The 27,635-nt window shown below is 44.0% G+C and overlaps 1 protein-coding gene across 4 annotated transcripts; it reads left to right on the forward strand.

The window, feature by feature from the left end:
* The first annotated feature begins 1,558 nt into the window (after positions 1–1,558).
* CD83 (CD83 molecule) lies at positions 1,559–27,635 on the forward strand. 4 transcript variants are annotated; one of them, XM_019030030.3, is made up of 5 exons: positions 1,559–1,577; positions 9,369–9,484; positions 22,914–23,142; positions 25,049–25,155; positions 26,511–27,635. In XM_019030030.3, exons 3-5 carry the CDS (start codon positions 22,938–22,940, stop codon positions 26,637–26,639), a joined length of 441 nt encoding a protein of 146 aa, XP_018885575.1. In that variant the 5' UTR covers positions 1,559–1,577; positions 9,369–9,484; positions 22,914–22,937; the 3' UTR covers positions 26,640–27,635. The 4 variants fall into 4 exon arrangements, with proteins under 4 accessions (XP_018885575.1, XP_018885576.1, XP_018885573.1 ...); XM_019030031.3 differs by lacking the exon at positions 1,559–1,577 and adding an exon at positions 8,916–8,981; XM_019030028.4 differs by lacking the exon at positions 1,559–1,577 and adding an exon at positions 9,046–9,277 and having other exon boundaries at positions 26,514–27,635.

Here is a 27,635-nt window from a genome sequence, read left to right on the forward strand (position 1 = left end):
ACTGAGAAGTAGCCCTCAGGGAAAAACCTGATGGGAAATTTTATTTAAAAACACAATTTACATAGCCACACTTTGGGCTTTCCTTCCAGCCCTTCTGTGGTTCTCATGGCCCGTGGGTGTTCAGGCCTTAACGCTGGGGAGTGCCGCCAGCAGTGGAGGTGTTCGCGAAGCTTCTACTGGCTTGAGGGAAGGGCTGTGGTAATGGGAACCCGAGACCTGGAGGCCAGCAGATAAGAGCTCTCCGCTGGGGTTGCTGGGGAGCAGAGAGTCAGAAGGGGCTGAGCACAGAAGGCTTGACTCTCAGCCAGAGCTCAACAGCTGCTGGGGTAGTCGGTGGGCAGGCCTAGGTTAAGTGCGTTATTTTCACTCAAAAGCCCTTCTCTGGAAAGGAGGCTCAGAAGGCACACTTGGGGCAGAGGGGAACCCCCGCCTTCCCCTTTTACAGAACTTCCTCATCCTGCAGATCAGTCCAGCCAGGAAGTCAGGCTGGGTAGAGAGCTGGGTGCCTGGGGAGTACCATGGGTTTTGCCCCCATTGCTGGCAGCAGTCATCAGGTGAGCTATTTCCAGCCTATCACAAACTTCTTTCTGCCTATTTATGATCCATTCAGCATCTGACAGGTGTCTAAGGCAGACAGCAGAAACGTGTTCACTGGCCCCCCTCCCTCGGGACTTTTTCTTAAAGGGCATGCCTTACTCTCATTTCCTTTTTCTCCTAATCCTCTCTCCTCCCCTGAATTCTCCCGTCACTAGTTCTCTCCCTCCTTGTAGAACCACCTTCTGCCCCTGCATCCCAGTCCCCCCAGACCCTCAGCGAGAAACTGTGTAGAACTCCAGAGAGGCAAGCAAGGTCCACTGTGAGAAATGGTATTCAATGGCCAGGCACGGCGGCTCATGCCTGTAATCCCAGCACTTTGGGAGGCTGAGGTGGGAGGATCACTTGAGCTCAGGAGTTCGAAACCAGCCTGGGCAACATAGTGAGACACTCCCCCAGCAACTCCAGAAAAAAAAGGAAACTGTATTCTACTGTGTAAACTTCTTGAGAATGGTCTTTTCTTATGCACCACTTACCAGCTGCTTAGTGAATGTTTAATAGTGAATTAAAACTTCCCTCTCTCCACACCCGTTCCCCATGAGTCCCTGCCTTGGGAGGGGCAGGTGAGAGAACTAATAAAACATTCTAGAGCTTTCTCCCCTGGCTCCCAAACTCTGACCAGCTTCTCAAATGTCTAGGTTCACAATGTTCTGCCATGCTCTGTCAGGACGCTCTCTGAGATAAATTAAATGATGAAGCCCTGGCCGTGATGCAAATTGCAATCAGACAGGAAGGTTTGAGGGTCAGAAGAAAGGGAGAGGGCCCTGGCTAGCTTTGTTCCTTGCCCAAGGTTACCAAATGCTTGCCTTGGCAGTGAGAATGCATAACCACAATGTTTTCTAATGATTTTTGGTTTTTCTCTTTTATAGTCACAGCAGAGAAAACATGAAGGTGACAGCCAGTGGTTTCAGAAAGGCAAGAAGCTCTTCCTCTGCATTCACCTTTCTTTTCCCTTTTCACTGAAAGCGAAGATCAACATACGGGTAAGCCCCTCTCATACATTCGAGGAAGAACACAAGTCAGGACTCAGAGCTACTGAATTTCCACTCCCACTCCCACTCCAGACACACGCTGCAAAATACTGTCTGGTTTTTTATGGTAAGGTAGCCTGTAGTTAGCCTGAAAATGCTTCCTCAGGAATGGCCTTCATCAGAAATCTCTTCATACTCAGTATGAGGACATGAGGAAGAATATGCTACGTGTGAAAATACACCTTGGCGTTCAACTCTGTGGGTTAAGAAGGGGTTCCTGTGACGGCAAGCTTTTAGGTTATTAAGCAGCAGATTGGATACTTCTGTTTTTCAACAACATAGGTTTCCATGTAATATGAAAAACAGCTGTTGCAAATTTCTAGAAGTGCTGAATCCAGTCTAATAAATGCCTAGCTGCACCTGCTAGAAAGTAAGGGAATGCTGAAGGGTCAAAAATGGAGGAAGAACTATGACCAGTCTGGGTTGCCCCTGGGGCTGCTGGAGGTAAGGTTGGGAAGGACAGTTGGCCAGGCTGGGAATCCAATTTGGGAATATTAATTCACTTTAGAATTTATTAAATCAAGGAGCTTAGGCTTTCATGACCAGCAGGCACACAAGAAGGGGCTTGGGCCCCAGAAGAGTAGGGAGTTGGAACTGAGACCCTGGTGTAAGGATGAACTGAAAACCATTGCCTGCTTACACAGGGAGATGACAGGGAAGCTTGCTTGAGAAAAAGAAAAAAGCTCCCCTTAAAATTAATTTATAATAATTAATGTGCCCTCTCATGGATATGATATTTAAATTTATATTACTAGAGTGGTCTAAGACATGTCCCACCAAGAAATTAATATAAAGTGCTGTCAAATGCCAATAATATCCTTGGGAACCTGGCTGAAACAAAAATAAAACCTTTCTGGGAGGCCATACATCCATCCTAGGCCTCCTAGCATATCCTCATATGAAGTCCCAACTAAAGATTAACTTATAATTAAAAACTACCATACAGTCCCGGCGTGGTGGCTCATACCTGTAATCCCAGCACTTTGGGAGGCTGAGGTGGGTGAATCACCTGAGGTCAGGAGTTCGAGACCAGCCTTGCCAACGTGGTGAAATCCCATCTCTATTAAAAATACAAAACTTAGCCGGGCGTGGTGGTGCCCAGCTACTTGGGAGGCTGAGACAGGAGAATTGCTTGAATCTGGGAGGCAGAGGTTGCAGTGAGCTGAGATCGTGCTGCCACACTCCAGTCTGGGAGGCAAAACCAAAAAAAAAAAAAACCCAGCTACTATACACATGAAAAAAAATCCCCTAAAACCAATAGTTAGTGAACAAAACAAAAAACAATATGAAACAGCCAACAACTTCAGATAAAATATAATTATCAGGTAGATTAAAAATAAGCATGTTTAAAATGAGAAGTCATAAAAGAAGTATAATAATAATAATAATAACATAACAGAATAAGACATCAAAAAGATTAGACTGAGCTACATAGAAAATCAAATATAACTCAGAAATTTAAAAATTATCATTTAAAGCTTACTATGTTAAACCAAAGATTATATATTACCAAATAAATAACTAATGAATGGAAAGAAAGATCTGAGGAATCTTCAGAAGCCTGTGCAGAGAGATGAAGAGACAGAACATGCAGAGGAAGGGCTTACTGACAAGGAATGTGGACTGTGAAGGACCAACCACATCTATTAGATGTTCAAGACACGATAAATGAGGACTAATGAAAGTTATGAACCACAGCAGGTTAAGTAACATGAAATCCTCTACTGGACACAACACAGTATAACTAAAAGAAGACCAGCCGGGTGCGGTGACTCACGGCTGTAATCCAGCACTTTGGGAGGCTGAGGCGGGCGGATCACCTGAAGTCAGGAGTTCGAGAACAGCCTGGCCAACATGGCGAAACCTCATCTCTACTAAAAACACACAAAAAAATTAGCTGGGCATGGTGGCACGTGCCTGTAGTCCCAGCTACTCAGGAGGCTGAGGCACCAGAATCGCTTGAACCCGGGAGGCAGAGGTTGCAGTGAGCTGAGATCACACCACTACACTCCAGCCTAGGCAACAGAGCAAGATTCCATCTCAAAAAAAAAAAAAAAAAAAAAAAAAAAGACCAAGTAGAAAGGCCAAGATCTTAGAAGTTCTCAAAGACAAAAGCATTGCCTACAAAGGAGTGAGTTATCAGGTTGTCTGGAACTTTGCAACAGCAACAACAGAAGCCAGAAGACCAATGGAATAATATGTTCAAGTGCTGAGAAGAAATAACTGTCAACTTACAACTACACTATAATTCAAGGATATGGGCAAAATAAACACTTTCACACAAAAACAGAGAGCATTTTCCACTTGAAGACCTTTGCTAAAAGAATTAACAATATACTTCAGAAGGAATTGAACCAAGAAAGAAGCAGTGAGATGTACAATATGAGACAAATTTCAACAAATATCTAACATGTAAAAAAAGACTACTTGGGGAGTACAAAAACATAGTGGAACGAGGGTACTGGTCATAATAGTAGATGAGATGGGCAGAGTTTGGGCATTTGGGCATTTTAGGGCAAAGGGTGGCAATATTAATTAACTCTAGAATTTATTAAATCGAGTATGGTTATTAAAAATTATAAAAAGGTAATCACATAAGAAGAGAAATAGTATGCATGACTTCCAAACCAGTAGAGAGAACACCACAGAATATATATTTTTATTTTTATTTTATTTTTTGAGACCAAGTCTGGCTCTGTCGCCCAGGCTGGAGTGCAGTGGTACAATCTCGGCTCACTGCAACCTCCACCTCCTGGGTTCAAGTGATTCTCATGCCTCAGCCTCCCGAGTAGCTGGGATTACAGGCATGCGCCACCACGCCCTGCTAATTTTATTTATTTATTTATTTATTTATTTATTTATTTATTTATTTTATTTATTTATAGTAGAGATGGGTTTTACTATGTTGTTCAGGCTAGTTTCAAACTCCTGACCTCATGTGACCCACCCGCCTCGGCCTCCCAAAGTGCTGGGATTACAGGCGTAAGCCACCATGCCCGGGCTAAAATATTTTTATTAATGGTCAATAAAAAGATGCAAGAAAGGAAGAGGCAGCGAAAAATCTGGTTAAGCATAAAGCGTAAAACAAAATGACCAAAATAAATCCTAATGTAGCAGAATTCACAAAGTAAGTAAAATTAAACCCTCAATTAGCAAGATAGATTGTCAGTCATACTGGATAGAAGAAAATCTAACAGTATACTTTAAAAAGGACACAATAGAATGTAAGGAAAAAGAAATGTTGAATGTAAAAGTATTGAAAACGCCAGCAAAAAATTAACCCAGAGAAAGGAAGAGGCAGAGGATGGTAATATTAAGAGTAAACAGGCTGGGCGTGATGGTTCACGCCCGTAATCCCAGCACTTTGGGAGGCTGAGGCGGGCGGATCATGAGGTTAGGAGTTCGAGACCAGCCTGACCAACGTGGTGAAATCCCATCTCTACTAAAAATACAAGAATTAGCCAGGCATGGTGATGGGTGCCTGTAATTCCAGCTACTTGGGAAGCTGAGGCAGAGAATTGCTTGAACCTGGGAGGTGGAGGTTGCAGTGAACCAAGATTGTGCCACTGCACTCCCGCTTGGGTGACAGAGCAAGACTCCATCTCAAAAAAAAAAAAAAAAAGTAGACAAAGTTATATTTCAAGCAAAAAGGAGTGTTAGAAAAAAAGTCAAATAAATGAAGAGAAAAAGGAACAATTCATTGGAAAAACATAACTTCCAGACACTAAAACATAGCATCAAATTATACCAAGCCAAAAAAATGATAAAATTTCAGAGATAAACAGACAATTCTGTAGTCACGGGAGAGAATTTAACACATCTCTTTCAGTAATTGATAGTTTATGATTACAGAAGGGATATAGAGGATCTGAGCAACACCATGAGCAAACTTGATCAAAAAGATCTTTTTTTCCGAGTACATGCCACTCTTACCAAAAGATCACATATGAGGCTACAAAGCAATCCTTGATATGCAACAAAGAATCATACAGACTGTTCTTGAGCAACCTCAACTGTTAGACACCAGTAGCAAAGTGAAAACCAAGCCATACATTGGGAAATTTTTTTTTAAAACCCTCTAAATAATTCATAATTCAACAAGTGACTTAATGGAGAGTCTAAGAACACATTGTTAACATTAATAAGAAAGGAAATTTCTACTCACTGGCTATGGACACCTAGAAAAATATAGTTTAAAAAATATATATGTGAAAGTAGCAACACAATGTGAAGGTATCCAGGAAGAAATCTATAAAAGATGTGAAAAACCTATATATATATAATTTTAAAAATTCTTGAAGACCTAAATAAATGGAAAGATACACAATATGGGATGAATTTGTAGAACTGACTTCTAAAGATGTTGATTTTAGGCAATTTATAAATTGAATATATTCCTACTAAAATTCAAATCAAGTTTTTTGAGGTTCACAAATTGATATAATATGTATAAGGTAGAACAAAGAACCAAGAATGCCAGAACATTTTTTTTTTTTTGGATACACAGTCTTGCTCTGTCACCCAGTCTGGAGTGCAGTGGCACAATCTCGGCTCACTGCAGCATGGACCTCCTGGGCTTAAGCGATCCTCCTGCCTCAGCCTGCTGAGTAGCTGGGACCACAGGTGCAAGCCACCATGCCCGGCTATTTTCTGTATTTGTTATTTTTTTGCATTTTTAGTAAAGACCAGGTTTCACCATGTTGCCCAGGCCAGTCTTGAACTCCTAATCTCAAGTGATCTGTCCACCTGGGCCTTCCAAAGTGCTGGGATTACAGGCGTGAGCCACTGCACCCAGCCACCAGAACAATTTTGAAGACGAAGTTCAACATGTGAGGACTCACTCACTTCCACCACAGCAAGACTTAATTAAATTATAGTAATAAGAAAGTGTGATATTAGCACAAAGAGAGGCAGAATAGAGTCTAGAAACAGGCCCACTCATATGTAGAAATTTGTATAAAGCACAGATGTCATTTTACATCAGTAGGGAAAGAAGGACTTTTAGCAAGCAGCATTGGAAAAAATGGTTATCCATATGGAAAAAATAAGTTAGATCATGACATCAAACCATATTTAAATGGATTAAAGACCAATATATGAAAAAGCATGACTTTAAAAGTTTTGGAAGAAAATGAAGGAGAATGTTTTTATGATCTCAGGTCAGGAAAAGATTTCTTAAACACAATACCAGAAGCACAAATCATAAACAAAAAGATCAGTAAATTTGACCACATTAAAATATTTTTTAAAAACTCTTTGGTAAATTAAAGATATCATAAACAAAATGGAAAATACAAATCTTAAACTTGGAGAAGAGATTTGGCATGGATATAACCAAGAAAGGATTTGGCCCAGATTTTATAAACAGCACTCATGGAAAAGGCCAAAGCATATGAATGACAATCCTCAGAAATATCCAATGTTCTTGAAACATATGTTATCAATGTAACATAAATTAAGCAAAAAGGATCTAATATTTCACGCTCATTAGATAGGCAGAAATTTAAAAAGATCTGGCTGGGCACGTGGCTCACACCTGTAATCCCAGTACCTTGGGAGGCCAAGGTAGGAGGATCTCTTGAGCCCAGGAATTTGAGACCAGCCTGAGCAACATAGTGAGACCCTATCTTTAAAGAAAAAAATCTGATCATGCTAAGACCTGCTGAGGGGAGTGTAAATGGGCATGTGCATTTTGGATAATAAGACGGTAATATTTAACAATGCAGTGTAATTACTGAGCTAGAGTGTTGGAAGACTTTCAGCTCCCCTGCAACATTGTTTATAATCAGGAAAAACTGGAAAGAAGCATAAATGCCTAGGTATGAGATCTGGCAGAGGACACATAGTGGGTCTCAAAAGACCATCCTGGCTAACACGGTGAAACCCCGTCTAAAAACACACACACACAAAAATTAGTCGGGCGTGGTGGCGGGCGCGGTGGCGGGCGCCTGTAGTCCCAGCTACTCGGGAGGCTGAGGCAGGAGAATGGCGTGAACCCGGGAGGCGGAGCTTGCAGTAAGCTGAGATCACGGCCACTGCACTCCAGCCTGGGCGACAGATCGAGACTGCGTCTCAAAAAAAAAAAAAAAAAGAGGGTCTCGAAAATGTTAGTAGTTTTATTTCTCAAGAATAAATTGTATACAGATGTGTTCAATTCCATATTTTCTATACTTATTTTGTATGCTTAACATTTTCACAATTAAAAAATTAATTTGGTGAGGCTGCTGGAGAAAAGGTACTCACACAAGCTGGCGGGACTGTCAATTGATATAACTACTTCCAAGAGCAGATTAAAACTGGTGGTATAGTGATGCCACTCTTTTTAACCTCCTGGATGGACAAAGATAGAAAGGTTGGATAACAGTTTGTGTTGGCAAACAGGCACTCTCTTTGCAGATGGGAATATAGATTGAAGACACCTCCTTGCAGGTAATTTTTTGGCAATATTTAACAACATTGGAAACTCCCCTTCACCTAGCACAATTTCCTTGAGGTATTTATTCTAAGAAAATAAGCAATTTCAGAGCAAAGATTTATCTACACTGAAGTTTCCCATAGCAATCACAGCATTGTTTCTAATATTAGTAATACAAAAAGAAACAACCTGCATGTCTAACACTAATCGATTCTAATTTATGGTGCAACTGAACAATGGACCAAAATGATGCTGTTGGAAGTTTTTAATGATGTGGAACTGCTTGCAAATTATTAAGCTAAAAGAAAGTAGGTTACCAGATAGCAGGAAGAATAAACCATTAAAAATACCAATCTGTGCACTGACATAAATGTTATAAATATTTTGTTATGTTATAAACATTTTATAATATAAAAAAATGTTAACTGAAGTTACTTCCTGGATGAATTACAGGTGATTTCATTGTCTTCTAGAATTTTCTTTTCCAAAAATGTTGTGTATGTGTGTGTGTGTAATTATTATTTTAATAGGAGACACTCTTCTTTGGTGATATAATTTAAACAGGACGGTACTGACTGATAACCTCCCGGGGAAGGCAGGGAGCCAAGTACTACAGACTTGTATGTTTCTGTGGAAATCTAACGCGCCTTTGATTATCACAGATTCTGGAGAAGAGTGAGGACTTGGGTTCGCCAGTGCGTTCCCAAGGACAGGCTGGGCTTCTGAGGAAGTTGCCCACCCTCTCGGAATCTGGTTTGGCCTCCGTAAAATGGGCAGATCCCGCTCGGATGGCCCGGTTCCCGGCTTCCTTTTGCGGGTCAACGGCAGCGTCACGCGCGCGAGCGCGGTCTGCGAAGCCCCCCAGCGCTGGGCGTCACGCGGGGATTGCTGTCGCCGCTGCCAGCCGCAGCAGCGACGCGAACTCGGGGCACCCGGCCCGGGTGCGCGGGGGCGGGGACGCGCACGCGGCGAGGGCGGCGGGTGCGACGGGGGCGGGGACGGGGGCGAAGGGGGCGGGGACGGGGGCGCCCCGGCCTAAGCGGGACTAGGAGGGCGCGCCACCCGCTTCCGCTGCCCGCCGGGGAATCCCCCGGGCTGGCGCGCAGGGAAGTTCCCGAACGCGCGGGCATAAAAGGGCAGCCGGCGCCAGCGCGCCACAGCTCTGCCTGCAGCTCGTGGCAGCGGCGCAGCGCTCCAGCCATGTCGCGCGGCCTCCAGCTTCTGCTCCTGAGCTGCGGTAGGGCTCGCGAGCGCCTGTCGCCCCCGCCCCTCCACGACACCCCCTCCCGTCGGTCGCTTGCTCACGACGCGCTCTCTCTTTCTTGTAGCCTACAGCCTGGCTCCCGCGACGCCGGAGGTGAAGGTGGCTTGCTCCGAAGATGTGGACTTGCCCTGCACCGCCCCCTGGGATCCGCAGGTTCCCTACACGGTCTCCTGGGTCAAGGTAGGTGCTGCGATACCCGCGGGCTGGGGTTTGGTGGGCTCATTTGAAGACAGCAGGAACCATCTCCCCTAGGCTGGCGACCCTCTGTGGCTGCCAGGTGGGGGCGAGGGGCGTCTCCCGCAGCTGAACTTGGAGTACCCAGTCTCCCGTCGCGCCTCCCCCACACTATCCGCATCCAGGTACGGGGCCGAATTAGGTTTTGCTCTCCGCAGACCTCAATCCCCTTCCTGCCACTGAAGGTGGCCTGAGATGAATGATCCACTTAAGACGTTTTGGAAGGGCAGAGACTCTCTCATTTGGATTAATTCTGGAGGCCACCTGTGGTTGTGGGCCAGCAGGTCAGGAAGAAAGCAACAGGGACCTAGATTTGGGCATTGGACAGGGGGAATGTCTCCAGACTTCTGATTTCTTGTGTTTTGTGACTGTGATGCCCATGATACATGGGAGGGGGAGGGGGCAATTTGAAAGGAAAGGCTAAGACACAGAAGTGACTTAGGCCGTTTCATCCATGGTAGTTATCAGTGGTCATCTCCTTTGTGGGATACCCTTGGCTTCCTCCCCTAGCCCTCCTCCTCCTTCCTCTGGCAGCCTTGAGAGGCAGCCCTGAGGGCATCAGGTGGATGCATGAGCCGGAGCCCGCATGTGTAAGAACAGGCCTTGCTGTTCCTACTGTAAGAGGACTGAGTGACAAGGAGGCTTTTTCAAGGTTTCCTCTTGACTGAAACATTCTCAGATTCTAAGATGGCAATGATGGTGTCATTCCAAAGCCAAGCAGCTACTGTTTGATATCACTGGTCCTTCTTTAAGTCAGGCCACTGCTACCACAGCACCTCCGTTTTAACCCAAATGAATATGATATTACAACCTTACTCTGTAGCTCTCACTGATTTGCTGTCTTACCATGGGGGCAAATCTGTGCACTTGTCGCTTTCCCCAAAATGCAGGGCGTTCTTCTGCCCACCATAAAAGATACTATAAGAAACTGTACATGTCTTTGGCCACTTAACAGTACAAGGCATCATTGCGGTGATCTCTTTGTGTGTGTGTCTCCTAACTGGATTGTCAGTTCCCTGGGGGGCAGTGGCTGTATCCATACTTCTGTGTATTCTTCACGGCACCTAATTTTTGCCCTATAAATTGCAAAGGTGCTCTGTGAATTCAGCCCAGCACTTCATGAGTTATGCATGACGGGGATGGTGCTGCTGCCTCAGAGCATTGTATTGTGTATAAAAGTAAGGTGTTAAATATTCCTACTTCATTGGTACCTTACTTACTGTGGGATCAGAGAACACAACAATTCCGAAATTGTTCTCATAGTCAAAACAATAGTATTTTAAAAAATATTGTAAAAACAATTTTTGAATGCTCACCACGTGCCAAGCTCCAAGGTAAATATTTACATACATTATCCATTTCCATCCATCGGAAGAATGGACTTAGGGATTAGTACTGTTACTATTCCTACTTTACAGGTGAGGAAACTGAGCCTTAGGGAGGGAAATAACCTGTCCACTTTTGCACAGCTGGCTAAATGGTGGAGTTGGGATTTGAACCAAGCAGTCTGATTCCAAATCCTGAGTTGTTAGAGGTCTACCTTGATCTCTGTTTTCTCCCTTAATAACTTACGGTAAAGAAAATCAAAGTGCCCCTGGGCTAACCAGGCAGGGACTTAGTTATCTCAAAGAACGGGGAAAAACATGAAACCACTATCCCTTCCAGAGAGTAACTATTTAATAAAGAAAGAAAACATTAATACCCCCAGGGGAGTAATTAAAAAGTACTCATGAAACAAGTAGATGAAATTTCAGACTGTAAAGTTCAAACAGTTCTGGAGTGAAAGCTTCTTGCACAGGGTCATTTGGAATGGTCCACTAAACCATAGCAATTAACCTTGGACTTCTCCTTGGATGTCAGCTGGTGATGTAACTCGGTAACGCATGAGCTTGTTTATTGGACAGAATTCTTGCGAGATTTACCCCCAAGGTCTTTCAAAGCTCTGTCAAGAAAAAAAGGGACAGCAGTCTCTAGGCGTTCTTTTTTTCCTGTTGATCCATGGAATAGTGCCAATGAAAACTCATACCGTAGTTATTTTTTGAGAAGTAAATGGTGATTGAGATTCGTGGGTAGGAGAGTTATGCTATACCAATAAAGGAATCAGGTGCCTCGAAAGTGACATATATTGTTCCTTAAAGCATTTTTTTTAAACAGCTCTCAGCATGTTCTATAGATACTTATTATTTTCCAGCCCAATAATTATACTTTTTCATTGATTATGCTTATATAACAAAAATGGATAGAGTGTTCTGGACATAAGGCCAGTGGAGAAATGCTAAAATACTTCATTCTACAGAAGATTAAGCATCTGGTCATTTTTCTATAAGTTTCTTGTAAAATGTTTCATCAAAGTGAAGGGGTAGCCACAAAGGGAGGAATTTCATTTTGGTAACCAGAACCAGCTTATCCCGTCCTACTCACTTCATCATCACTACCCTGGCTTTGTAAAACCTGTTTTGCCAGCTTAGGAGGGGGCTTCATACTGGGCAAGGAAAGCAGAGTCCCTTGCAGTGGGTTTTCACCATCCACCAGATTGAAGCACATTCTGCAGGCTGTCTGCATATCATAAGTATGGTTATAATGACTCACAATTTAAAATTCCATTCACCACTCAATCCTCCGGCACCATGTAGCATCTTGCCTTTGTCCATTTGGCACTGATACTTGTAATTAACAAAAGGACCCATGTAAACCATGTGTTTTTTATCATATGCCTTTGACCAGAAAACTCAAAACAGACAGCATCCAATCTGTTTGCAACATTAGGGTTGGGAAGGAAGAGTGTTCATTCTGTTCTCTCTGTTTCAAAGACGCAGTGAGATGGGCTAGAGGGGACTTAATAGACACATGTGCAGGAGGCTAAAGGTGAAGCCAAAAGTGGACAGAGATATCCCAATTCCTGTTGGCCCAGCTCTTCTCTTCTATGGACCATGTCCTCTTAACTGGGATCCAAGAAAGGGTCCTCTTCTCATCCCTTCCTCCCTTATGCTTTTTAAGGCATAATGGGTGATTGAGAAGAAATAGAAAAGTTAATACATTATATTCATTAGGATAGTAGCTCAATTTAGCTTTATTTTTATTTTTTGAGACAGAGTCTCACCCTGTTTCCCAAGCTGGAGTACAGTGGCATGAAGATGGCTCATTGCAGCCTCGACTTCCTGGGCTCGAGTAATCCTCCCACCTCACCCTCCCAAGTAGCTGAGACTACAAGGGCATACCACTACACCTGGCTAATTTTTATGTTTTTAATTTTTTGTAGGGACAAGATTTCAATACATTGCCCAGGCTGGTCTCCAACTCCTGAGCTCAAGCCATCCTCCCACTTCAGCCTCCCAAAGTGCTAGGATTACAGGCATGAGCCAATCAATTTATCTTTTAAAGTTGTAATAGACTGGGTGTGGTGGCTGAGGCTCATGCCTGTAATCCCAGCATTTTGGGAGGCCAAGATGGGAGGATCGCTTGAGCCCAGGAGTTTGAGGCCAGCCTGGGCAATGTAGTGAGACCTGTCTCTACCAAAAAAAAAAAAAAAAAAAGTTGTAATAGATGTGGTTCTTTGAGGAGGTATTTTGAGAAAATATGCAAATAGACTTTGATCCATGACTTCTCTTCCACTGGCCAGGACCTGTGATTAAATTCCAGCATAAAAGGGCATAGCACAATATCATGTCTGTGAGGAGTAAAGCCATGCATTAAAGGGCTGCATCTGGACTTCATGAACAGCATCGCTGTGTCTACAGTCTCTTTAATGTAGGTTTGGAGAGAGAGGACGACTTTGGATGGAGTACTTTGGGCCTGGTTGATACTCACTAAAGATAGTAATGAGTGGTCATTTATCCCAGAGATGCAATGCCTTCTTGTATCATGCTAGGAGCCCTGACAGCCTATGGGTGATGCAGAACGAAAGAGGATATATGGTGTCGTCTCTGGGTGATGCTGCGGGGGTGAGGACAGTGAAGCATCACAAGACAAGTGCCCTTTTCAGATGATTTCCAAAGGAAGGGAGAAAAGGGAAGTAAGAGTGTGACTTCATATAAAAGTCTACTATAAATAGACTTTATAATATTGAGAAGAGCCCCAGCTGGGGCAGATCATGGGCCATCCATGGAGTGTTCTGCTTCTGACATTAACACTCAGGAAACTGTTGGAGAGCAGGTTAATGGCTTGCGTGAGGCCACTTCAAAAGTTCAAGGCTGTCTTCCGTGTATGTTGCTAAACTTCTTTTTGGTGGAGTTATGTTTTCTGTCTCTACCATCTTGTGTGATAATGAGCTACAAAACCAGGGATACTGAGGAGAGCAGAGTGCCTTAGGAGGGCCTAGAGTTGACAAGCGGTTGGGGCAGATGTAATCTATACAGCCACAGACCCTCATAGCCCATGGAAGGAGCCAGTACTGAACACTTACTGTGCTTCCTTGATTCCAGAATGATTCTGTTGTAAGGTGGATTTAAGAACATGTTTTAGGACAAAAAGGAAACATTTCTACATTAAATGTAGAACCATTGAATTATGAAAACAATGTATGTTAGAATTAAAAAAAAAAATTGTACTGTCCCCATTGGCACCTATAGTACTTGACCTGGTTGAATCACTTTTATGGGCTCCTCCCTAGATCAAACCATGAAAGATGTAAAGTTGCTTTTCAGATGTCTCTCATATTTATACTTTCATTGTTTAGTAAATACTTCTAAGTCCCAAATGTGTGCCCCATCCTGGGCCTGGCATTGGCCATCTCAGGATCAATGTAGAACTTTTGCCAGAGGACCGTCTTGAGCAAAGGCCTGGGAATCCACTAAGACTTTTTGGGAACCATTGAGGTAACCAGTGATGTAGAAGGGAGACTTAAACAGCAGATATGGCTGAGAGATAACATTAGAAAGTAGGCTAGAGACAGATTGTGAGGGGCCTTGAATGCCCAACAACAATGACTTGAACTTTATCCTTTTGGCAGTAAGGAGCCATTGAAGGATTTTTTGTTTGTTTGTGTGTTTGTTTGTTTGTTTTTGAGACAGAGTTTTGCTCTTGTCGCCCAGGCTGGAGTACTGTGGTGTGATCTCAGCTCACTGCAACCCCCTCTTCCAAGGTTCAAGCGATTCCCCTGCCTTAGCCTCCTGAGTAGCTGGGATTACAGGTGCCCACCACCATGCCCGGCTACTTTTTTGTATTTTTAGTAGAGACAGGGTTTCACCATGTTGGCCAGGTGATCCACCTGCCTCAGCCTCCCAAAGTGCTGGGATTACAGGCATAAGCCACCACGCCCGGCCTCACTGAAGGATTTTAAGCAAAGACAATGGCATAATGCAAAATATGCCTAAAGTAAAGCATGTTTCTCCTGGTGTTGGATAGAATATGATTCATCTTAGAAGATGAGTCTCAGGGGGAGACTTCATTCTTTTCCTTCTTTTCCTCTTGGTCACTAGTCCTGTCCATGTAGTTCTGCGGAGGAGTGGGCAAGGAAGAATGAGGCCGTCTCTGAGTGGCTATAGAAGAAGTCTCATCTAGATGAGAATGGTGGATCACTGAGATTTTTGGACAGTAGTGGAACAGAGCACAAGTTGCCAAAATCTTTTAGCTTGACAATGGGGAGGGAGGAAGAAAGCAGCTGAGAGTTAAATTGAAAAAAAAAAAAAAAAAGCTAAACAAAAAAACCAACTTGTTTTCCATTAATAAAAGGGGGAACCTGAGTCACATGAGGACTGGATTGTCTTAGCTATGTACTTGGCAATGTCACTACACAAAGAAGAGGAAGTTTGGAGAAGGTCTCAGTGACATAAGGGAAGTTTTATGTAGGGCAAGACTAAAAGCAGATTGATTACCTAAAAAAAGTTTCCTCCCTTTAAAGATGTTTCCGTAATCCCTTCCTTGCTACTCCTGGAATAACCCTAAATTTTGTATCAACAATCATTAGCTCAAAATAGAGCTGGACAGAAAATACTTCCCTAAGATTCCTTTATACTCATAAGCATGTTTTCGTTTTTCATTTTGTTTTGTTTTGCACTGAGGTGTATTTGGGTAAAATTTCCGTGTGTGTCATGTGGGACTAGTACAGACTTGGGAGCCCAAGGCTTGTTAATATCACTTGATGCTTTCTTGGAGGACCAGTCTACTGCGTATCCCAAATTGGGACAATTTGGAGAAGTGTTCCAGTTCTTAGCTTCCAGTGGTTGCCAGCAGTCCTCGGGGTTACCGATTAGAATCGGTATTACTGATAGAATTGAGGTTACCAATTCTAGAAGAGCTGGTAGCTGCCTAGGATTATGGGTCCACATAGGGAAAACCTTTAGGAAAAGAAGGATGCTGGTTTCCATAAACAGTTCATAATCACCTTGGACCAGCAGTTCTGGAGAACAGAGGTTCTGATTCAAATCAGGCCTTGAGGTCTCATTCCCCAAGGAGTGGGAGGCATGTGAGCCCAGGGGACAAAGCAGGACTGGCCTCGAGGCTGGAGCCATGTGCCGATAGCCCCCTACGTACCACCCTTATTTACGTGGTGGTGCGGGGTGCCTTATCATTAGGAGTCTTTCAGTTGTGAGGGATTGTAAATCCAATCAAAGCTAGCCTAAAGAGAAGGAAATATATTGGCTTATATATAATTGGAATGGGAAAAAATTGAAAAATCAAAATACAGTTCACATTTCAGTTATGGATGGCGTTGTGGCTTGAATTGTGCCCCCCCAAAAGATCAGAAGTTCTAATTTCTGATGCTTGTGATTGTGACTTTATTTTGAAATAGAGTCTTTGCAAATGTAATCAAATTGAGATGAGGTGCTCCCTGACTAGGGTGGGCCCTACTTCAGTATGAATGATGTCCTGATAAGAGAAAGCACACACTGACACAGACAACAGGGAGAAAGCTATTTGAAGACAGACACAGGGATTGGAGTGATGTGTCTACAAGCCAAGCAACGCCGAGGACTGCCGGCAACCACTAGAAGCTAAGAGAAAGGCACAGAACAGATTCTCCCCTAAAGCCTTCAGAGAGCTTGGCCCTGGCAACACCTTGATTTTGGACTTCTGGCCTCCTGAACTGTGAGAGAATACATTTCTATTGTTTCAGCCACCCAGTTTGTGGTGCTCTGCAGCCCTGGCAAATGAATATAGCTAGGCTTAGAGGTTCATGAATATCCCCAGGACTTGGTGACTTTCCATCTGTCAACTCTGCCTTCGTTTACATTGGTTCTGTGTCCAACCTCTACATAGCAGCCAGATCACAGCCAATAACTACAGAGTTGGACAAGTTGCACATCCTTTATCTGAAATGCCTGGGAGCAGAAGTGTTTCAGATTTTTGGATTAGGGATGCTCAACCTGTATATCCCTCCAGAAGCAAGTGCAAAGGAGAAGGTTGTGTTTCTCTTCAAATATCTCAACTTATTTCTGATTATTCTCAAGGGACTTTGACTGGGTCACGTGCCTATCAGAGCCAGTCTCCACGATCGTGGGGTACCAGGCCTGAGTTAAGTTGCCTCCTCTAGAACCTAGGTGTGGAGTTCTTCAGAGGACGTGAACTCAGAGCTTGTAATGGTACCTCTTCCAGGTCCAGCAGGCCCCACGGGATGCTAATAGAAGAGAGATGATTGGCATGAACAATGAAGGGTCCAACATCGCCTTCAAATCTCAGTTCCAAAGGGGTTTTGCTACATTATTATGATGGTGCTTTAAAAAACACAGAATGTTGTGGATATTTTGAAGACATCGTATGTGGAAAAAACAGTTTCTCCTTAGAGCAGAGATTGGGACTTCTAGGACAACTTTCCCAGAGGAGACGGGAAGTGTCAGTGGTAAGGAAATGACAGAGTGGGTGGATGGTGTGGAAAGCTATCACAGACAAGAATAATTTCTGTTACCAGCATTACCAATTATACAGCACTTTTCTTGTTTTCTCACTTGATTCTTATAATAACCCCATGAGCAAGTAAGGGAGCTCCAGATCACGAAATGGGGCTCAGAGGTGAAGTGACATATGGAAGATGACCCAGCTAACACATGGAGAAACTGGGATTGACTTCAGACCTTTGATTCCAAAGCTAGTGCTCTTGTAACTTTCTCACTCTTTCTAAAATTCACGCATTCATTCAGTAAATACTTTTTCAATACGTCTTATATTCAGGGAACTATTTAGTATGCAGAATGAAACCTTGGTTATAAAAAAAAGGAGAGAGAGAGAGTAGTAACATCTTCAGGGCTTTCTGTGTGATCGATATGATGCTTAGGGTCTGTATACATCATCATAAGTATCTTCACGCCAGCTCAGTGAGATGTGATCACCCCCAGATTCCAGTGGAGCTATCCAAGCCTGAGAGTGGTTCAGTCAGTTGGCCAAGAGCAGAGGTAACCGTGGGAGGGCTGGGGTTTGGTTCCAGCTCAGTCCAATGCCAATGCCTGTGCTCTTAATTATGTTGCCTCTGCTATACTCATAACTCTGTTAACAGCCATAAATCCAGCTCTGTCTGTTAGACCCAGTAAATTTCAAAGTAGAAAATCATTTTTCTAATAAAACTACGCATAGAAAAAAAGATATTAATGCTCATACATTCTACCCTCATTATGACATCAACCCCTGAGCCAAACTATTTTGCACATTATAAAGAGCTGTTTTTATGATGAATGGGAATTATATTGGCACTTTAATTGAGTTAGAAACCAAGGTACATGAATGTTAGTGCACAAGAAATGCGATAAAAAAAGCTGCTCAATGTGGTTGGAATACATCAGATTAATTTAATACCAACGTTCAATCCTTACAATCTATACCCTTAAATATGTTTTATCAAATTATTAGATGAAATTTTTATACTGTTTTTTTTTCTTTTAGGTAGGCACCTATTGCACATTCCCCCCAACCCCGCTTTTTTTTTTTTTTTAAAGACGGAGTCATGCTCTGTCACCCAGGCTGGAGCGCAATGGCACAATCTTGGCTCACTGCAACCTTCGGCTCCTGGGTTCAAGCGATTCTCCTGCCTCAGCCTCCCAAGTAGCTGGAATTACAGATGTCCACTACCACGCCCAGCTAATATTTTGTATTTGTGGTGGAGATGTGGTTTCACCATGTTGGCAAGGCTGGTCTTGAACTCCTTACCTCATGTGATCCACCTGCCTCAGCCTCCCAAAGTGCTGGGATTACAGGCATGAGCCACCGTGCCTGGCCCTGCATTCTTAACAAATCTGCTATATGATAAATTTAGATTTCAATTTTGTGATCAAAACTCTTTTTTTGCTATAAAATGAAACTATTGCCCTCTTAGCTTCAAATATGGTAATGTAGGAGGTTGGCATATATTTGGATAAAATTATGTAAACTTAAAAAAAAAAAACACTTTCCACAATAGGATGTTTTAATATTGGTTCAGTTTCAGCCATAATTAATGATTTATTTTATGTCTTTTGTTTTAGTTCAAATTAGTTCATCATTAAAAAAAAAAAAAACTGACTCCATTCACGTGCCCATATAATTAGTACTTGTGTTTGCTTGATTTAGCATTCTGCAAATGAAAGAGAGTTTGTTTTAATTTAGGGCCTGTGCTTTCCTTAAGGTCAAATCTCCATTTGAGAGAAAGAATATGGTATTTAAATAATTCAGTCAAATTGGAGGCCTTGAGACAAGTCAGAGTCCCCAGGCTTTCTGAAAATGAGATGTCCCACGTTTGCACTTTTCCAGCTCAACCAAAAATGATAGAGTTGTCAGCATAAAAGTTAATGTACAACATGTGGATTTTTAAAACATGATTGGGATGAGTGTTTTGAGTAATTAATTTGCTGAAATTGTGTTGTGCTTTAGCGCACTGTACTACAATATTAGCATTGTCAAGGGTGCATTAAATAGTTCCTGTCAATTATGGTTGGCTGTGAATGAATCGGAGGGTTCCTTTTGTTATAAATTACTATTTCCTAAAATGCTTTTGCAGAGAAGCGATGGAACACTTTTAGATTTGGAATGTTTAAAGAGCTGTTCTTGCCAGTGGTTGATTTTGAGCCAGCTCCAATGTTTATGAGAACTCATAAAACAAAGCAAAGTGGGGATGGCCCATTTGCTGTTACTCCGTTTTCCTCCCACTGAAATTTCCCTTCAGTTTTTGGTGGTGCCTCTGCCACAGTTAGCTCGTCTGATAAAGCAGGGTGATAGCTGGCTGGCCACGTATCTGATGATAATGATTTGAGCTTTTGCATATGGTCCCTTGATCCTGCTAGGGCCCCACCCCCATTCTGAGCATGCAACATTAAGATAAAAACTACCACGACTTTTGCAGCTGTGGATAACCCTCAAATTCCACAGCTGGGGGTCACAAGAGAAAGTTTAGCTGAAAATGTGTATACCTAAAACTGGAAGTTAGAGGGAGGGTTATGAAATATTTCCAGGTGCAGTGTATGAATTTACAGGGAATTCTTTCTGCTGTAGTTAGTTATTATGCAAACAGCGCTGTTCATTAGTTTGGCAAGAGTTCCTAGGTTTTGCGGATAGTTCTCTGGGTCATTTAGGAAAAGGGGTGTTTGGAAGATGACCCTGTGAGAGTTGACATATTTTGCCATTATCCCACTGGTGGCAGCACATCAGAATTCTGCAGGTCGCTTTGAGGTTCTTTGTTTTGCCTTCTCCCTTGATTCTTCCTTCTGTTCTTATGGCTCACCCTGCCTTTGTTTTGCCATTTAAAAATAACTAGCGGCCCACTGACGGTTTTGCCAGAGGCCCTTGGAAATCTAACCATCAAATAAACTTTATTGGTGTTGCTGCTGATTTTTAAAATGAATTCCCTGCAAATAGGCAGAAGTTACTGCCAGCCAGTTTTGATCACCAGCACCTTTTTGCTTCAACAGTTCCCAGCAGCTAACACAATAATGGGGCCATCTTTATGTAAATAGACACAATAGTTTATGTTTCTACCAGCTCCAGAGGGGTTCACAGTTTGATCTTGACTTTCAGATGGGCCTTTCTGAGCTGAGGGAGGGGTTGCTGGATGGGAGAGGAGCTTCCCAGGAGAAAACCATGGGTGAATAATCTCAAAATGGTTGTTGCAGCTACACTCGCATTTGGAGGTTAATTTAGAAAAAGAAAAGCAAGATGGGACATCGGAATGGGGACTGCAGGGACTGGGCCAAGCTAATTATTTCAAACTGGCCTTTCAGGCCATCCTAGACACAGATTGGCCCTGGATGGGCCTCGGTCTCTGGTCTGTTGAAAGCGCTGCCTGGTAGGAAGAAGCCGCTCTGCCAGGCAGCGGAAGGGAGAGGCAAGCAGTGTGAGCCCATGACGAGGCTGCAGTTTATGGTTTACTTAGGCTTGAAAAGGGAAAAATGGTGCTAAATTAGATGTGTTCTGGAATCACATGGACACTGTTAGTTTCCTCTAAATTTCCTTGGCCCCACCTCCTTTTTGTGCTTTATTTTTGCACACCCATGGGCCCCAGTCTTTTAGCTTCCTCCCATAGATTCTTGATTATTTAGGAAGGAATCTTTCCACACAAAAAGGACCATCAAGAAATGGGATTTATGTCCGCAGACTCGGCCTGAGAAGAGCCGTTCATCTCAGCTCAGGGCTGGGAGGGAGCTGAGCAGGTTTTCTTGCAGGAGCGATCAATCTGCCACCAGATGTCTCTGTAGCCCACTCTACAGGAATGCTAACAAACACCAGGGCTGGAGCCTGAGCTTTCCGGTGACCTTGTGGTATATGCCCTGAATTAATAAATGAAGCAGAAATGACTCTGTGTGTGTGTGTGTGTGTGTGTGTGTGTGTATACGAGTGCACACGTGCCCATGTGTATGTATTTTCTTTCCTGAGTTGCTTCTCGGAGTATTCCCCTAACTCCTTGGTTATCTCTTTCCCTACACTGAGTTCCTTCCTAAAAGTCAGAGAAGAGTTGTAGGGTGCTCCCAGAACGGGAGATTCATCATTGATAGGTGCAAGCAAAGATAGTGGCAGTGGGCCCTGATAATCTCTGTCTCCTTCCCTAAGGTGGCTCTTGGGTGCAGTTATCATGCTAGGGACAGGTAAGGAATGTCACTTAATCCTGGGCTCCCTGCTGGTCCCCAGCCAACCAGCAAAGGGAAACTGAGGTGCTGCTAGGCGATGTCATTGTTGAAGGGCTGCCCAGGAAGGCTGAAAACAAGGATTTGCTTTACTGCATGTGTACATTCATTTTAGAAGCTTTAAAGTATTTCAATGGAGGAGCAACTTAGCAAGTTAATTAGGCAAATTAAAAATATGTCTAGGAAAGAGAGAATTAATGGTGAATGTGGTATGAGCCTAATCTATGCAGTGGGAGATGCTGAAGACACTCCACCAGTTTGATCACAAAGAATTCACAGAAAGCAAGCCGTGCACGGTGGCTCACGCCTGTAATCCCAGAACTTTGGGAGGCCGAGGCGGGCGGATCGCTTGAGTCTGGGAGTTCAAGACCAGCTTGGGCAACAGAGCAAGACACTGTCTCTAAAAAAACAAATAAAAATTAGCCAGGTATGGTGGCACATGCTTATAGTCCTAGCTACTGGAGAGGCTGAGGTGGGAGTACCAGAAGGTTGACTCAGGAGGCCAAGGGTGCAGTGAGCCATGATCAAGCCAATTCTCTCCAGCCTGGGTGATAGAGCGAGACCCTGTCTCAAAAAAGAAAAAAAGAAAGCCAGCCAGATAAAATGTCTGGCTAAATTGGGCATCTCCCCAAGTCTGGCCGGTCTGTCCTGAGTACAGTGAAGTCAGCTGTTACTGCCCTTCCATGTGGAGTTTGATATGAGCAGCAAATGATCTGACACATACACTCTCTATAAAGCGTGCTTCTCAGCTGTCTCGCTGCCCTAGTACAGAGAAAAGGTGTGGCACATTCGACGACGTCAGGCATGACCACACAGAGACACAGCCCTTGAGGAACAAGGTGACTGTTCACAGGAGGCGTCGCTCATCTGCTTATCTGATTTTAGTTGAATTGTCTGGCAAGGATCATAACAGATTTAGGAATTTTTCCAAATAAAAGGCTGGGATACAAAAATAGGAATCATTCAGTGGGTGAGTTGGTATCTGAAGAAAACAAGAGAACATTTAATACAGAACAATCCTATCTATACATGTATACATAGACACAAAATATAATCCAGCAAGATTCACACACAGCATATCACTGTCATCAACAGTGACTCTCTCTCCCTAATATAGGGTGGAAATTGGGATACTTATGATAGAATCATGAGATGTAGTCCTGATATATTCCGAAGATGTAGCCTTGGGAATTTTCATAGATCTCTCCTCCCCCAGAGGTCACACACACACAAAAGCATCATGTCTTGTTTTACAAACATAAGTTGAGGCTGGATCTTCTGAAAACAAAATGGAAACATTGGTGTCGAGTTGGAGTGCTTGCAGTAGACCGTGATGTGCTCTGATTCCTTCTTCACAGTTATTGGAGGGCGGTGAAGAGAGGATGGAGACACCCCAGGAAGACCACCTCAGGGGACAGCACTATCATCAGAAGGGGCAAAATGGTTCTTTCGACGCCCCCAATGAAAGGCCGTATTCCCTGAAGATCCGAAACACTACCAGCTGCAACTCGGGGACATACAGGTGCACTCTGCAGGACCCGGATGGGCAGAGAAACCTAAGTGGCAAGGTGATCTTGAGAGTGACAGGTGAGGTGACCTGCTGCACTTGTTTTCTTCTTGAACAATGCATGTGTACTTCCTTTAGGTCCTAAAATCGATCCTGTCTTTTGGAGTGTAGCTCTAGAGCTTTGGATCACATCTGTGGCTGAAAGTGGAAATCCGCTGCAAGCATGTCACCATTTTCTCTTTCTGTGGCTTAAATGATGCCTTTTGTTTGACTTTTGCCCAACACTTGTTAGGGGCTGAGGCTGGAAATGATAAATATGTGGTCACAGAGCCCCTGATTCCATACAACGGTTGATTTCTCCTTCTGTCAGGGATCTGAAAGGAATCGGACTTCGGGTGATATTATTACACCTGCAAGAGTACAGTCCCTGTTTAAGGGGGCAGTGTGTGCTTTTTGCTTAGTGTTGTATGCACACACCTCCCTTAGGCCCTCCTGGATCTCCAGCCCTTCATCCTGGTTTCTTTGTTTCCTGGTACTTAGTACAACTGGCATGTTATGTATGGATTGATTTACTGTCTGTCTCCCCAAGAGAACAAGAACCTCTGTGTTTTCTTCTCTGATGTATCTGGGCACATAGTAGGCCCTCAATGAATATTCACCTGAATGAGAGGAACCTTGCAGAGGAGAGTGGAGGGGGCAGGCATGTCCTGCGGGGAGTGGAGAGAAAATGAAGAGAATAGCTGATTTTCTCTCCTTTTCCTCTTCCAAGGCGATATTGCCTACAACTTAAGCGGTCAGAGTCCACAGTCACTTAGATCTGGCTCAAATATTAACTCTGCCTTTTGTTAGTGTGTGACCTTAAGCAAATCACGGATTGACGCTAAGCCTCAGTTCTCTAATCTCTAAAATGGAAGTAACGTCTACAACATAGGCTTGTTGTGAAGGTTAAATGAGAAGTTGCGTTAAAATGCTGAGTGGAGTGCCCGGGATAGACTGAATGATCAATACATATTAGGGGCCATGAGGACAATGGCTCTCATTACCCACGGCTGTGAGAATCCATCCCTCGACTGCTGCACAAAATGTTGAATCCATTTTCAGGGGCTGACATCTCTCTGGAGATCTAGCCATTGGCTCCAATGGCAGAACCCCCTCCGCTCATTTGCACTCCACCTGCTTCTGCCTGGGGCATCAAGCAGATTCTGTTTGGAAGCACACTATAGCCAAAGCTCAACTTGCTTCCCCAAACAGCACATTGGGTGTTGCACCTGAGTGGGGAGAGGCACCTCCCTTCATGTCTGTCCCTGGGCTAAAGGCCTCGCTGCTCTTACCCTACCTTCATGCTGCACCACACCCTTTAACAGCCCTGAGGGAGTTGTTCTTCCACCCAACCATGCTGGCAGCCTTGCGGAAAGAGCTTGATTGATTCTAGAAAAATCTGTTGACGTATTTGGCAATATCAGGGCAGCTCCCCTGCTTCCTGTCATAGTCCCTGAAACCTCCTGAGGTGAGGACACACCACAGTCTACCCAACAGTGATGAAGTTAAGATAATTTCTGGATTAACAAGTGGTGGTTCATCTGGTAGGAGGACAAAATAAGCCAGGAAAGGCTTGACATCCGAAGTGCAGGCAGACAGGCCGCAGGATAAGCCTAGACCAGATGCCTGGCTCAGCCGCCTTGGTCCTTGCTTGGTCCTTGACCCTCTCTGAGCCTCGGCTCTTTCATCTGTAAAATGGGACTACTCAGGCCTGCTCTGAAGATTTGGAAAGATGCCATGTGAGAGTCGCATGCAGCCAGACACAGAGCGACAGTGCGCACCGGCTGCTGCTGTCACCTTCACTGTCACTGTTACTGTCGTTCATCCTGATGGTGGGAAGAGGAGACAAGCAGGACTCCAGGACCAAGGAACAAAGCATTCTTAGCTTTTTTTCATGGTAGAAAAATCCTGTTAAAATGGCTTCACATGTCACTTACTTTTTTAAAGGATGCCCTGCACAGCGTAAAGAAGAGACTTTTAAGAAATACAGAGCGGAGATTGTCCTGCTGCTGGCTCTGGTTATTTTCTACTTAACACTCATCATTTTCACTTGTGTAAGTATCTTCTTAAAACATCTTCTCTTATTAAAAGATTACCCAGGGCACCAATCCAGGTATCTCTTGCAGATAGTGCGAATCATTTAATAATGGCGAGAGAGATTATTCTTTGAACCCTGGACTTTTTGAGGCCCCTAGACTGGGAGAATCATTACAGGAAGCTCCCTGAAATATTTCCAGCTTTTGTCTAGTGGCTACATTTAGAGCATTGTGGAAAAAAAAAAAACAAAGTAAGATATAGGAAGGACGTTTGGGAAATTACAAGGGGTTCTATGCAAGAGCAGAGGCCCTGTAGGCACAGTGCCAGAAGTTGCAGCGCTGAGGGTCCCCCATCCCAGAGCAGAGGCCCCGCTCTTCCTGTGGGTGAGGGAGTGGGCCCCACTGCCCCAGGGATGCCAGGGGATAGATCAGCCTCCTTTGGCTGCCTTCAAACTATTTTCTCATGGGGGTTCTCCCCTTCTATTTTTGGTATTTCTGCCCATGCCTTAAGAATTAATCCCAAGAAGCCAGAGCAGTGAGGCACAGTGGGAGGCTTCCGGGGTGCAGGATGGCTGGCCGGTGCTCGGGCACCCTAGACATGCCCATGAGCTGTTGCTTGCAGGTTCCGGCTCAAAGCCCTCAGAGATTCTTTCTGCATGGCTGCTCACCTGTGTTGACCATGGTTGTGGGAGAGTAGGGCCACATGTGTGTCTGACCCCTCTAGGAAGTGATCTGCCCCCTTTGTCTCCATCCACCAGGCAGGGCTGGCTACCTAGGGGCCAGGACAGACTTCACCCAGGAGCTACCCCAGGACTGGTTCTTGCCACTCACTGTGTCCCCCTGTTCACTTACTTGCCTCTCTGGCTGTGCACTCATCTCTCTGGTTTCTATTTTAGATACCAGTCAATCAGAGACTCCAGTGAGCACCTACTATGTTCAAGGCATTATGCTAGGCACTGTACAGGGCATAAAAAGGTGTAAGACATTGTTCCTGCCCTCAAGGAGCTTACAGTTAGGATGTTAGGGTTATTTGCGTATAAGAAGATAATTAGAGTTACCAGGCAGTATGTTTTAAACATGAATGACTTTAGCTTCTTGTTGGAAAATGCCTGCTTCTGTGGGCATTGACTTTCCATACAGAGACCTAACAGTAGGGGGTCGAAATGGCCACAATCAGTGAATCTCCTGGTCCAAGTTTGGAGACGCCAGTGAAATGGTTGGTACAAATCCCTTGTGGAGCGAGTGAGGCAGTGAGTATGAGAGCTTCCAGAATGGGTTGTCTAGCCAGCTCTTAGTGAATAGAGTTTAAAAGGAGGTGACAACTGCTGAATTTTTCCAGTTATTCACTTCACATTTCTTTCATTTCTTTTTAGAAGTTTGCACGGCTACAGAGTATCTTCCCAGATTTTTCTAAAGCTGGCATGGAACGAGCTTTTCTCCCAGTTACCTCCCCAAATAAGCATTTAGAGCCAGTGACTCCTCACAAGACAGAACTGGTATGAGCAGGATTTCTGCAGGTTCTTCTTCCTGAAGCTGAGGCTCAGGGGTGTGCCTGTCTGTCACACTGGAGGAGAGAAGAATGAGCCTACGCTGAAGATGGCATCCTGTGAAGTCCTTCACCTCACTGAAAACATCTGGAAGTGGATCCCACCCCATTTTCTGTGGGCAGGCCTTGAAAACCATCACATGACCACATAGCATGGGGCCACTGCTGCTTCTCCATGGCCACCTTTTCAGCGATGTATGCAGCTATCTGGTCAACCTCCTGGACACTTTTTCAGTCATATAAAAGCTATGGTGAGATGCAGCTGGAAAAGGGTCTTGGGAAATATGAATGCCCCCAGCTGGCCCGTGACAGACTCCTGAGGACAGCTGTCCTCTTCTGCATCTTGGGGACATCTCTTTGAATTTTCTGTGTTTTGCTGTACCAGCCCAGATGTTTTACGTCTGGGAGAAATTGACAGATCAAGCTGTGAGACAGTGGGAAATATTTAGCAAATAATTTCCTGGTGTGAAGGTCCTGCTATTACTAAGGAGTAATCTGTGTACAAAGAAATAACAAGTCGATGAACTATTCCCCAGCAGGGTCTTTTCATCTGGGAAAGACATCCATAAAGAAGCAATAAAGAAGAGTGCCACATTTATTTTTATATCTATATGTACTTGTCAAAGAAGGTTTGTGTTTTTCTGCTTTTGAAATCTGTATCTGTAGTGAGATAGCATTGTGAACTGACAGGCAGCCTGGATATAGAGAGGGAGAAGAAGTCAGAGAGGGTGACAAGATAGAGAGCTATTTAATGGCCAGCTGGAAATGCTGGGCTGACGGTGCAGTCTGGGTGCTCGCCCACTTGTCCCACTATCTGGGTGCATGATCTTGAGCAAGTTCCTTCTGGTGTCTGCTTTCTCCATTGTAAACCACAAGGCTGTTGCATGGGCTGATGAAGATCATATATGTGAAAATTCTTTGAAAACATATAAAGCACTATACAAATTCGAAA

The sequence above is a fragment of the Gorilla gorilla genome, chromosome 5 (genome assembly GCF_029281585.2).
Source record: "Gorilla gorilla gorilla isolate KB3781 chromosome 5, NHGRI_mGorGor1-v2.1_pri, whole genome shotgun sequence".
Taxonomy (NCBI): domain Eukaryota; kingdom Metazoa; phylum Chordata; class Mammalia; order Primates; family Hominidae; genus Gorilla; species Gorilla gorilla.

Coding starts and splice junctions, on each gene's coding strand:
- CD83 (XM_004043302.5), top strand. CDS start 9,241: ATGTCGCGCGGCCTCCAGCTTCTGCTCCTGAGCTGCG. Junction 9,278..9,368: donor GCTTCTGCTCCTGAGCTGCG/GTAGGGCTCGCG, acceptor TCTTTCTTGTAG/CCTACAGCCTGGCTCCCGCG. Junction 23,143..25,048: donor GGTGATCTTGAGAGTGACAG/GTGAGGTGACCT, acceptor ACTTTTTTAAAG/GATGCCCTGCACAGCGTAAA.